We start from the raw sequence: 13,270 nt of genomic DNA, 5'->3' as shown, positions 1-13,270 counted from the left end.
CAGGTGTAGCGCCCTGAGGGTTCGGTTGCTACAGGGGTATTGCACCTCACCAGAGGTGTGATATTCCACTCCCAGGTAAGGATGGAGTGTGGACCAGGGCTCAGTTAGCTGCACACACATACACTCCCCATTTTGGGGGACAGCTTGACAGTGCTCCCAGATGCAGGCACAACTGACCATGTCCCTGGCTGGAGTGGGGAGGGGGGAGAGAACCCAGTGGTGTAGGAGCAGAAAGGGGACAGTTTCTGGAGCCCAGGAAGGAGCTCATTGGGTGCAGGTCACCTGAGCTCAGACACAAAGAAGCAGATAAAAGGTGGGAGCCATCTTAGGAGGGAGTTCAGTTCAGTGCAGTTGAGTTCAGAAGAGAGCTGTCAGGGAGCAGTGGCTCAGGCTGAGCTCAGCTCCATGAGGCAGGCCTAGAGAAAAGGCCAGGGTCAGAGAGGAGAAGAGAAGGAAGGAGAAGAGACAGGAGTGGAAGGGCTCCAGAAACAAGAAGGCAGAAGGGACCCCAAGAGTGCAGAACGGTCAGCAACCGTTGCATACCCCATTATACTGGGTGGAAGGGTCAGGCTGTGGAAAGGTACTGGATCCACAAGTTGGTGGAGGCAAATCTACCCTCAGCCAAGAACTGGAGGTTGTGACCATTTATTGGTGCGACCCCCCGCTAAACCTGCTAGGAAGGCACCATATAGGATAGCGGGAAGTGAAGGCCAACGCTTACCCGACATGGTCTGCGATAGCTGGACAGAAGTCAGGACACTGGTGGGGCACGAGAGGCCAGAGAAAGGACAGGAGGGGGTCCTGTGCCATACTCCTGAATTGCCTGGGGGTTGACAGAGCTCCTCATCTGGTGGATGCAGCACGGCTTGGGCAGTCCTTGCTGACAGAAGTGACTTGGATAACAACTGCGAGTAAAAGACCCTGGACTGCATCATTGGACTCAGTGTGATTTCTGCTGTGCCGGCACCATCACCCCCAGCATCCACCTACACTGCCCTGAGGCTACACTCTTCCCGTGGGGAGTTATCCTATCCCTGTGCTGCACACCAACACCAGCCTCAGCGGGCTGCCTCGCAGCAGCGGTTCTCTGACCGCAATCCACGGGTGGCGTAGTCGGACATTTAAAGAAGTGATTGATAGACTGCCATAATTTGGTCTGACCACCCTGAGCCATGGGATCGGGTTACCACTACTACCCCCAGCATCGTATAGAAGCCCGGTTCTGGGTAGCCCACGGCCCAGGGGGCGAGTCACAGGCACTTTTCTCTGCCCTTTGTTTTTCCTACTAAGTCCTGGACTGTACCTGCTCTGATTTCATTTCTGGGTTAACAGGTGCAGTACATAAAGTGCCTGTGTGTACAAGATTCATGGAGATCTGTGTATGCCATGGTTGCGTCATCCAGAAGGATGGCAGCTACAGGGATTAAAAAAGGTGTCAAGAAAAAAAAAAAAAAAAAAAAAACCACCATGACCAGACCATGTGGTATGCCAGGAGTATAGAAGGTATTATCATTTGAGCAGGGCAAATTAGTAATCAGAACCAGCCTCATGGACCTTTCACCCAAGTGTCATGGTCCCTGGATGGCCCTTAAATGTTTTCATCTAAAAAAGACAGCATTTCAGAGTAAAACATACCAGCCTGAAATGATAGAACCAAAATTTGTTGTTCAGGCATCATGAATCAACTGGTTTACTTTAGGTACAAACTGTACTACTACAAGATGCCTACCTCTTCTGCATGTCCTCTCTTCGCTTCATGATTTCAGCCTTCATGTCACTCATAGATGGTAACTTATTTTGACCTAGAAACAGATTCCAAATGATAAATATAAGTCAGCAGATTTACAGACAGTCATTCAGAGCTTTTTTTTTTTTTTTTAAAAAAAAAAAAAACACTGCATTACCTTTGAAGACTCTAGTTGCCCAGCGAGCCTGAATCTCAGAAACTGGCATTATAGCCCCAATTGGTTGTATGTAACCAATGAAAGCTACGGTTGGCATTTCCAATTGTGGTGGAAAAACCATTTTATATAATGGAGTTTGGTTTTTTTCCACCTTTATAATGGATTCATCAAAAAAAGAAAAATAAAACTTGTATCCAGTGGCAAAAATCACAACATCTATGTCTTTCTCCACGGTCCCATCTTCAAATTCAACATCCTTCTCCCGAAACCGTTTAATGTTGGTCTTCATCAACACTTTACCAGAGATGATGCGATTGGGGAGATCGTCACTGATTGTAGGATGTTGGCTGAGAATCCTGCATGGTTGAAAAAGCAGAGAACTAGTGACTTGTAGCTGTATCTAGATATTTAACAAAATCCATCAACTGGACTTTATACTGTTCCAAGGGTCCAGAAAGGACGATGGCTAAAAAGGGCAGTGTCTAGTAAACCTGGCATTTCCATGTCTAATCTGTCAGTAGGTTTTTGCTACCTCACGTGACCATCATGTTGTAGGGGCAGAGACCCCAATGCAAATGATTCAGTCTGCATGCTGTAGTATTGATTAAAAAAATAATTACCTGTGTGCAGGTTGTAGACCATAGTTATGATGGTTGACTCTGGTGTTGACTTTATTTTCCAAGAAGTTGTTCACTAGGGAGGGGACGTAATCAGTAAGTAATCCAAAGAATCTGTTGAAAAGGACAACATCCAGTGGCAAGCCACTATCAAAGACACGGTTTAAGAGCCACGCTCCTCTCCTGGTGCTGAGAAAAACCTGAAAGATCAAAGCAGTGATAATTACAAAACTTACATTTTGCTAATCTGACTTAAGTGATACATAATTATACAGATGTAGCAGCCACCAACATGACAGCTCATGTGCTTTGTTAATAGCACATATGGCATTTTATATTTGCATACCATTTTGGTTCTCATTCACTTTGAAAAAAATTTGTAGTCCTATGCAGCTAGTGTAGAGATTCTATGCCATTTCCCATGTTGATGGCCACTATGTCTGAATGTATTAAGCACCATGAGTGAAATTACTTGCAACAATGACTCAGAAGTGCTCAACTAGGATTCTACTCTATAGACTGGTACCAGTATAACAATTGTTTATAACAATTGTTTCTCCACAAGGTTAGATTTACAACAGTATTTTCTCGTGAGAAAAATTGACACCTTTATCTCCATTCCAACAGTCCTTGAAAAATTGGACTACACTCAGACATCAAGTTTACTCAATCCCCCAACCACCAGACTCCTTGATGTGCATGGCTGAGTGATCAGAATATCAGATGCAAATTGATAAAGCTGCAATTTTTCTTCAGTGAGGGGGAATATTAAAAAAAAAAAAAAAAAAAAAATGGATGTTAGACCAAAAATAAGCTAGTATGCACCTGCTCCAAATAGGCAAAATGCTAATGTGGCAGTGACCCTCTTGCTAAACCTTACAATCTGAGATGGATTGATGCCTCCTGTTAGGGGCAGGCGCCCCTGACTATTCAGAGGGAACTGGTCAACTTTGCAAGTTACACTGATCAGAGTTTGATCGGTTCACATTATGCTGACACTATTTGCTCATTGAGGATCTGATCACATAAAAGTGAGAAAATGAAAGGTTCAATTTCCTTTGCAAGTCCATGGAAATCAGGTTGCATTTAGTGGTCATCCAAGGGCAATCCGGTGGTTTCCATGTACTCATTGACTTGCATGGCTGAGTGATCAGACAATCGGATCAAACTGACATGCTCTGGCGAAGTCAGAGAAGGAAAAAGAAAAAGCTCGCCAGTCTCAACCCTTATTTATTTTTTAAAGGACACATTTTAGTTAAGTGTGCATTTACTACACAATCAACAGCACATTTGAGGCTTTGTAATACATCTAAAAAGGGGGCGGGGGGAAAGCCTTTGTGCAAGAGAAGAGCTTGAGTTGGCAAATAGATATGAGCCATTTTTGATTTAACTGAGGGACCAAATAACTTCTGCTGCCTATAAAAAAAAAAGTCTATAGAGAAGGAAGAGGAATAAGCTGGAGAGCATCAGGAAGAGCTACTGAAGCTTTCCAACATTAGAGCCTGCAGAGTTGCAAAAAAAATAAAAATATTTAAATGCAAGTACTTTAACCCCTTTTCACAGATAGGTGTTAATGTACATCCAAATAAGTTTACTGAAATCAGGAGTACAGTTATATCCAAGATCGGAATGGTCAGGAGTTCTCAGCATGTGATCAGCCAGGGCCGTCAGTTATACAGTTAGGCAGCTGCTGAAGCTGCTTGGGGACTGGAACTAGCTCCGATCACTGCACTTTACACCACAGGGAATGTGGTCAATGGTGATAACAGCATGTGAAGCATTAGACAGGATGATCGTTTCCTGTGTCAGCCCATTGGCACCCCTGCAGTATAATTGTAGGGCACAGATGATGCCATATCTAACAAAGGCAGAGTTATATGGCCGCCACAGGCCAGGTTAAATATACTACCTACCACATTTAGTACACTGACTGCATTAATAAACTTCTGTGCCTTTGATTACATTAAGGCCATGTGCCCACGATGCAGAAATGCTGCAGATTTTTTCCCGCTTCTCCCTTTCAGGAAAGACTCATGCGGATTTTACATGCGTTTCCTGCCAGGTAGAAGCGTTTGTCAAGCTTTTTTGCAAGCATTTCGGCATGTGGGATAAAGTGCTTTTCCAAGCGATTTTAGCATCACTTGGAAAAGTGCTTGACAACTTGGTCACACTATATAAATCCATGCAACCAGCATGGATTTAGTGTGACCAAGTAATAGTTAAGAATAAGAATGGTTAAAAATAAAAACAAACATTTACCTTTTGATGGCCCCCGGTCTCCTCCTCTGCTGTTCAGTTTCCCCGGTGTCTTGCGGTTGTGTAAAAGGACCTGCCATGACGTCATTGAGTCATGTGACAGGTCATGCGACGTCAGCGGTCACATGACTAAATGACATCATGTCCTCAAACCACCGCGAGACGCCCAACACACCGGACGCATCGCTGAGGAGATCGGAAGGCAAGTATAATAGTTTATTTTTAATTCTTTTTTTTCCTTCAGGTACTATGGTACCCAGGTCTGGATGAGAGTCTCCTTCTCCAGACCTGGGTACCATCCGCACATTGAATCGCTTCATATCCGCGTGTGCACATGTAGTCATGCGGATATCAAGCGTTTCAATGCAAGTCAATGGCGGCAATTACGCTGCGTATCTGCAAAATTAATGGACCTGCTGCGGATTTTTTCTGCAATGATAATCCGCAGTGGAAATTACCAAGCGTTTTCGCTATGGAAATTCCGTGGCAAAAACGCATAGTGGGCACGCAGGCTTAGTCCCCTTGTGAGACTTAACACTTACATCACTTAAGTAATTGACCTTTGAATGTAAAAGAAAGTTGGTTGCCATAAAGACAAACTGAGGAAGGGATTAATGGCCAGAAATGATATTACTTATGCCAGCTTATTGCAAAAGCTCACATCAAAGTGCAGTTGCACTCAAAGGTTTCACAAGAACACCTAAACTACCATGACATCAAGCAGCTGCCAAAATAGTTTGGCATTCAGCACCTTGGCAAGGCACAGTGCTAACTTCACACTACTGAAGGAGGCCTTCATAGAACAAGAGGTTGTGAACCTTCAGTAAAGAGCAGTGGTAGACAGACAAGAGGAGAGTCCTGTGCAATCCAATAGCCCTTCATACTGTCCCTGGTAAAGAGTGTAAAGCACATGCTGCGTTATTTGCGAGAGAAACTGCCATTTACAGCATGAGTAAATGAGATTTCTGAAATGTCATGCTGCTTAATTTTTCCATGTGGCTTTGAACCATGTTCACACGCAGGCTTTTTAGGTGTCTTTTCTGCAGAGTTCTCCACTGTTTTTTTTTGGGGGGAGGGGGGGGGTGGATTACAAGTGTGCCTAATCTACAGTACATAAGCTTTAGAAGACACTGCAAAAAAGTTACAAATAAAAGACTGTTCAAGGTCAAACACACAAGACTTCTAAAATCTCAGCCGCTTTTAAATTTGTATTAAAAACTCTGCATGTGAACATCACCTATTCAAGTGATTAGTGAAAACATATGCAGTTTGGCATTTTTTCCAGCTATAACTTGAGTATTTGCTGAACAACAGTGCATCGGGAAAAGCAGCATGTGCATTACATTTTTTGAAATTGACTTTTCTGGTACTGTAAACCAGTGGAGTTTTACCCTTGAAAACCACAACATGTGAATGAGCCCTAACAGGTTAGGTTTCACATACATTTGCTGTTTGAGAGTGTTCAGTATACAGTGTGGTCTAAGGGGTAACATTTCTCCTTGGAGAGTCAAGCCAAGCCTGGCATGTCAGCGAGAAGGCTTATAAGCCATGCATGCTCCTCTGGGAAGTTAAATATGCAAATTGTCTCTTCAGGGAGAAAGGACTTGAGTGATCCTAAGCCACTCAATTAGCAATAACACTTGTCTGCTGAGTGAGGGGGGGGGGGGGGTTGGTGACCAGACCACTAATCTGACATTGTTACCTGTTTAGTCACAGCACTGAGTTCCACAGCCAGATCAACTCCGGTATTTCCAATACCAACCACAATTACCCTCTTGTTTTTAAAAGGTTCAGGTGATTTGTAGTCACGACTATGAAAGTAGTTTCCCTTGAAGTTGTCAATTCCTGCAAAAAAAAAAAAAAAAAAAAAACCAGACTAGTGCATGATTGATGGGGGTCTTTTTCCATGTATTACATTCTTCAACACCACAAAGGAAAAGTTGTACATCTATAGCAGATCTCAATTTACCCAAATACATTCTGCATGGCAAAATATTCTTCAGACAACCATTAATAATCTCATTGATTATAGCCAAGATGTTTAACTGCGGGGATTTCTATGTGGTACATACGCTGCACTGATTAAACCAAGACATCTTGAAAGTGGTTCCCATGTTGTCCATGATAGTTCAAGGACCATTCCTTCTTTGAGTTGCATCTTTAAGAGGGAATCTGTCACCCCCTGGGACTTTTCATACCTCTAATATGGGGCATACAGGCAAGTATAGATTCACATTTCTATCACCTGTATGGCCCATATTAGCGGTCTGATATGTCCTGGTGGGGAGGGGGTGACAGATTCTATTTAATGTTAAAATATACTAGAACTTTTGCTAAAAGATTGAGGGGGTGGGCACTGTTGCTCCCCATCAGTCCTTGTCTACAACACATGAACACTGCAGCCAATCACCAGCCTCAGTCTTGTGCCACCTACCTTAGCATTACTGCAGAGTCCAGTGAAGATATCACCACTGCAATTTTGTAGGCAAAGATAGTTTGGGATAAGCAGCATTTGATCAGCAAGAGAGTCTGGTAAATACTACTCTGCAGAGTCTTGTTCTCAGAAACACTGGTATGTACAGTGAAGGATTTCAGAGCTTAAACTAAAAGGAAGTTCTACCCTTCAGTACAGGCAGGCTGTGGTTCATGACTTTTCCTACTACCTACAATGAAAGGTTGTGGGTTCAAATCCTGATGAGATCAGATCACGAGAGGAGAAGAATTGTTTATTGATGAATGAAGATTGCCACTCAGTGTGATCTCTTTGGAAGTCAGGACACCGCACCATCCTCCAGGGACAGCGCTCACATATGGGATGGTTGAAAGCCAAGGTGTAACCTGTGAGTAATTCTGCCTCAGGTCTTTCTAATAGAACATTAAGTGTGAATTTAAAATAGCCCATGGTGAAAAATAGTAAAAGGTTACCAATTTTGTGTTTTGTCCCCCTTCAAACAGTAAAATTCTCTCCATTTGTTCAAAGAATCATAACTTTGTATCAAAGCCATATAAGGCCTTTTGTTGGATGAAATGTAGTTTTGAGTTACACCGTTTTACATTAGTGTATTGGAAAATGTATGAAAAAGATTCTACATGTGGTCAAGTTGTGGAAGAAATACAGTTAAAGGGAACCTGTCATGTGAAAAAACAGTAACCTGCAGATACAGGGTTAATAAATCATACACCATAACCTTTAATGTATGGCAGATGTCAAGTAGGTTATATTTAATAGGTCGTTTTCTGATAACACCCATCCTTAAAATGGAAGCCAACCTGCTGAGTTGGGGTAACCCCTTTAAGATAAAAGGACCCCTTGTCGTAGCTTGAGAACTGGACAGGTAATGCAAGCTGAGCTTTAAACACTTTTAAATGATACTTGCCATCAGTTTTAAGACTCAGCCAAAATTTAATTATGTAATCTCCATGAGATAATATATCAGTGTTTAAAAATGTGCACTTTGTCCAGTACAAATATTTTCAATTAAAAATTTAATTCTCATTAGGCAAGACAAATTAGCAAGATGCCATTATAGTAAAGAAGTCACATCTCACTATATAAAAAGGCATTTTGTAAAGTGTGAAAGTGAACATTTATAAAGCTTTTTTTTTGTTTGTTTTGTTTAATATACCCAAGGCAAGAACAATGTTCTGAGTGTTACTTTATGTAAACAGAATACAAAACTAAAATCTTAGAGGGTTGCTCACATAGGTAGATTGACATTGGGCTTTGCATTTCTTGTATGTTTCCTTTACAAAATCATGAAGGACCCACAATTCCTGTTACAAGGAGCATTAGGGTGTAGTCAGTATTTTCTCATGCGTAAAATAGTCTGATCATATTTCTCGGACTGGTCAAAATCAATTCATAGTATGGAAAAAAAAATCTAACATTCATGCGTGTATCCAGTAGTGAGTGAAACTTGTAGGAGTGATTTGTAAAAAAAAAAAAAAAAAAAAAAAAAAAAGGGGGGGGGGGGGGGGGGGGGTGCTGGAAAAACCAGCTACCGTTAAGTAACCTTGGTGGAGTTTTCCCCTTCACCCATGACAGCACACCTTGAGAGAATTTGAGAATGAGCACCCTAGGGAGAGACTACTGCTTGAAGCACCCTTCTTACCTTTTGGGAGATCAGAGGAGGACAGATGCAGCCTATAGTGCTTGTAAATGGTGGAAGGTGCAGACCAAATAGCAGCTTAACAATATCTGGGTCGATCGAAATGTCCACCCTTTCTGCCCAGGAGGTTGCCACAGCCCTGGTGGAGCGGGCCTTGATACTGACTGGGGCTGGAACTCCCGCAGACATGTAGGATAAACTAATGGCCTCCCTAAGCCACCTGGAAATAGTACCCTTAGATACCCCATGACCTTTCCTATTCCCCTGGAAGGCTAGAAACAAGGAATGGTCCTGCCTCCACCAATTAGTCATGGCTATTTACATTAACAAGGACCTCCTAACATCTAGATTGTGAAACCTAGATTCCCCTGGGTTTTTTGGATTACAGCAAAATGAAGGTAACAATCTTGATTACAGTGGAATCTGGACATGGGCGCAAGACAACCCTGTCATCATAAATTTGGGTATATGGGAGGTTTAACCGAAAGGGCCTGCAGGTCACTCACCCTACGGGCTGATGTCAAGGCCACCAAGAGAATAGTTTTAAGGGTGAGTAACTTTGGAGAGAACCTGCAGGGGTTCAAATGGGTCGTTAGGGAGAGTGGTCAGAACCAAATTCAGGTCCCAGGGAGGAATTTTGGAAGTCCGAACAGGACAGGATTTAATAAACCTAGAAACCCATCTGTTCCCTGCCAGGTTACAATTACATAGTGCACCCAGAGCAGACACCTGAACTTTGAGTGTTCCCGTGGCCAACCCCAAAATCATCCTTTGTAGGAACTCCAAGACCTCCTTAATTGAAGGTTTATCTGACAGGGTTTTAAGAAAATCCAAGAACTTCTCCAAATTCTACTGTAAATTTTAGTTATGGGTTTTCTACTATGTAGTAGGGTAGAAACCTTTATTACTCAGTAATGCAAGATGGAACCCTTTGGCTTGTGCTTGGAATACTGGCCCCTGACTGAGAAGGTCCGGTGGGATCCGATAGACAGTCGTAGCAGGGAAAACCAAGGCCTTTTTTGGCCAGAAGGGGGCCATCAGAATTATTCCCGCTTGATCTTCATGCACTTTCCTCACGACTGCTGGAACCATCACTATTGGGGGAAATGCATGGTCCTTCCTGAACTTCCACAGAATATGGAAGGCATCTACGGTGCAAGGATTCTCTGACGGGTCTTATGAACAGAATTTTTCCACCTTTGTTGGTCTTGCGGGCGAACAGATCCATGTCTGGTAAACCCCACAGCTGGTCAGTGTTGAAAGACTACCAGGTCCAGGGCCCACTGGCCTTGTCTTAATGTATGGTGACTCAGAACATCTGCTTGTGTTCTCTACCCCCTTATGTATAGAGCACTGAGGAATGAGAGATGCTGCTCTGCTAGCTGCAGGATCCTGTTCACCACTACCATCAGGGAGCGAGATCTTGTACCCCCGGTGATTTATGCCACCGTTGTCTGACCTGAACGTGGTGCCCCCGAATGTGGGAGGGGGAAGCCTAACAGGGATCTTTCCACCACCCAAAGCTCCTTTAGGTTTGATGACCACCCCCTTTTATGGCCTCCCCAGTGTCCCTGAACTGAGTGATCTGCCAGGTGACCTTCCAGCCAGAACCACTTGCATCGGTAACATAGTCGACCGGTTTGACCTCTGCATGCCTGAGGTAAAATTTTTCCTGTCCACTAAGAGGGAGGTTACAGTCCAAGGGAAGAACAAGTCTTCCTTCTAAATGTCTGTTGAAGGATCTCTGTGCTGACAGGACCTGCCACTGCAGAAGCCTCATATAACCTTGGGCCCCATCCGACTGCTGGAAGATAGGATGTCATGGATCCCAGTAGAGGCATCTCCAGCAATGTCTTTGAGAGGTTATCTGATGGCTTTTGTGGCCAAGTTGATCTTGCAAATCTTGTTCTCTGTAAGGAAACAGGCTTGGAGCTGAGAATCCAGGGTTAGACCCAGAAAGATCTGTCTTTGAGGTGGTGGGGGGGGGGGTAGTCTAGATTTCAGGGATTAGCCAACCCACCTGCTGTAAAAGTGCCGTGACTTCTAATAGTTGAGTGGAACAGTGGTCCTCCGACATTCCCACTAAGAAAATTGTCCAAGTAGGAATGATCACCACATTCCTGATTTGTAGAAAGGCCATCACTTCTGCTATGATCTTTGTAAATACTCTGAGCTACTGAATGGAAGGGCAGTGAGTTGAAGACGTTTCAGTTCCCCTGAATGGACAAGGCTACCCTTAGGTATATTTTTGGTAGACTGGATGGATTGGGACGTGGTAATAGTGTCCTCTAGGTCGACTTCTGTCAAAGCCATTGAGGTTGAGGAGCTTTACTGCAGAGTTCACAGACTCCATCTTGAATGTCTGGTTCTCCACTAGTTGGTTTATAAGTTAAGGTGAGGAATTTGATAGAAGCATAGCTTTAGGCCATCCTTCACTATGTTTAGCACCCAGAGGCTTGAGGTGATGGCCTCCCAAGCTGGAATGAAGTGGGAGAGCCTTCCACCCACTCATTCTGGTGTCATTTGAAGGACTTCATAGCCATGGAGGAGGGTCCACCAAACATATCCTGACTCCTTAGTTCTGGAGTCCCATCGCCTTCTGTCTCCAGGCAGGTGACCCCAGTTAAAATTTCTTCCTTCAAAAATAAGATCTTTGCATCGCCTGAGAATCCTGGAAAGCCTTTCCTGTCGCCTGCCTTTTCTAGAATATCATTCAGTTTCTGGCCAAATAGGAACTGGTTGCTGCATGGGAGGGCATAGCTTATGTTTCGACTGCAAGTGTCCTGGGCAACCCTTGAGCCACAAGGCCCGCCTGGCTGCATTTGACAGGTTTGCTGACTGGGCCAATACTTCAGCAGACTCTGTAAAACCATCAGCAAGGAGGGCTGAAGCTGCCTGCATTAGAGGCAAATTAGACAGGATCTTATCTAAGAATTTATCTTTAAGCTGGTCTTCCAGTTGCTGTAACCAGATTAATGATCTGGCTACACAGGTGCCTGCTACTGCCTCCCAAGTGTGATGCAGGAAAGAGTCTGCCTTCTTATTAAAGAGCATCTATGGACACCTGAGTCCTCCAAGGTTAGGGATGCTTTTTTAGAGGATCAGGCTTCAGTGCCATCAACCTTGGGAATTGTCCCAAGATTCAGAATCCTTATCTTCAAAGGGGTATTTCCTCTTAGAGGATGAAGGTAATGCTTCAGTCTTTTCAGGCTTCCTCCATTCTCAAATGATAAAGGCCTGAATTTTAGGGTTAACCAGGAATGTGCACCTCTTTCTCTTCTAATCAGGTAAACCCAATATCCTCTAGGGATTTGGCTGCTCTTCCTTTAACCCCATCATGGATCTAATGGCTTGGACCAGCTTGTTTGTATCCTCAATAGGGAAGCAGGGGCTACCACAGTCACTATATGAGGAATCACTAAAGAGAAATTGCTTCTCTGATTGAGGGGAGGGGGTGGGTCATAGTTAGAAGCGATGTCCTTATGGGCCCTCCTTCCTTTAACCAATCCCTTCAGGGAACCCTGCACCTCTGAATGGACTACAGACCTGAGAAGCTGTGAAATCTGCTGCACTCAGCAATAGTTCTATCAATACAGCCTGAACAAAGTGCTTTCTTCCAATCTACAGGTTAGGGGTATTTGGCATGAGGCTGTGCCCACATTGCAGAAATGAAGCAGAAAATTTCTGCAAGTCCTCTCCCGGAAAAACACATGCAGAATTCCGCACACGTTTATAGTGCGTTTTCCACATGCGGAATTGCCTTGCATTTTTTAATGCATTGCAAATGCCAATTCCGCTTGCGTGAATGCAAAATTAATGAACATGCTGCAGATTTTTGAATGCAGCATAAACGTTGCAGAAAAATCTGCAGCGTGGGCATTGACATTGCGGAATGCCATTGAGGACCATAGGGGGGGGGGGGGGGGTTTACTAAGCGTTTACGCTGCGGAAATTCTGCAGCATATACGCTTGAAAAACGCTATGTGGGCACGCAGCCTAAGGCACACATCCTGTGTTTCTTTGGCACTACTTTTTTAGGCTCCTAGGGGTTAAAGCACATAAGAGAAATAATCTATTAACACAAGGTGACATTCACGAAGATCACTTTCCCCTGAAGGGTACTGGATCTGGAGGCTGTGGCAGGGATACAAGATGAATCCCTTCTGGAGACATCCGACACCTTGATTCTGCGGTTACTGCTGCTTGAGTGACTGTCTGCTTTTCTGCAGACGCTATTGCTGCTGAGGTGGAGGTGTCAGCTACTGCTACTCATGGCTGTCCTGGTCTGCCATAGTTACCTAGACTGTATGGCTGGAGCAGTGCTGACCTTCCTGACCCTCCTCAAACAGTGGGGGGGGGGGGGGGGGGGGCACGCGCACCAGAG

General features: G+C 44.1%; 1 protein-coding gene across 3 annotated transcripts in view; it reads right to left on the bottom strand.

Annotated features, from left to right (window-relative positions):
- Nucleotides 1-13,270, bottom strand: part of LOC141156749 (flavin-containing monooxygenase 5-like) — a 36,492-nt gene that overhangs the window by 2,285 nt on the left and 20,937 nt on the right. For all 3 annotated transcript variants that reach the window (XM_073643088.1, XM_073643091.1, XM_073643089.1), the window contains exons 5-8: nt 6,480-6,622; nt 2,525-2,721; nt 1,905-2,260; nt 1,730-1,802 (exon numbers count right to left, since the gene is read on the bottom strand). In XM_073643088.1, coding sequence (XP_073499189.1) covers nt 1,730-1,802; nt 1,905-2,260; nt 2,525-2,721; nt 6,480-6,622 — 769 coding nt within the window. The remainder of the gene's footprint in view (nt 1-1,729; nt 1,803-1,904; nt 2,261-2,524; nt 2,722-6,479; nt 6,623-13,270) is intronic.

This window comes from Phyllobates terribilis, unplaced genomic scaffold (assembly GCF_046119375.1).
Source record: "Phyllobates terribilis strain yellow unplaced genomic scaffold, ASM4611937v1 Scaffold_8__6_contigs__length_399053987, whole genome shotgun sequence".
In the NCBI taxonomy this organism is placed as follows: Eukaryota; Metazoa; Chordata; class Amphibia; order Anura; family Dendrobatidae; genus Phyllobates; species Phyllobates terribilis.
Note: the sequence above shows the minus strand (reverse complement) of the source record. Positions and strands in the feature narration are given on the sequence as shown.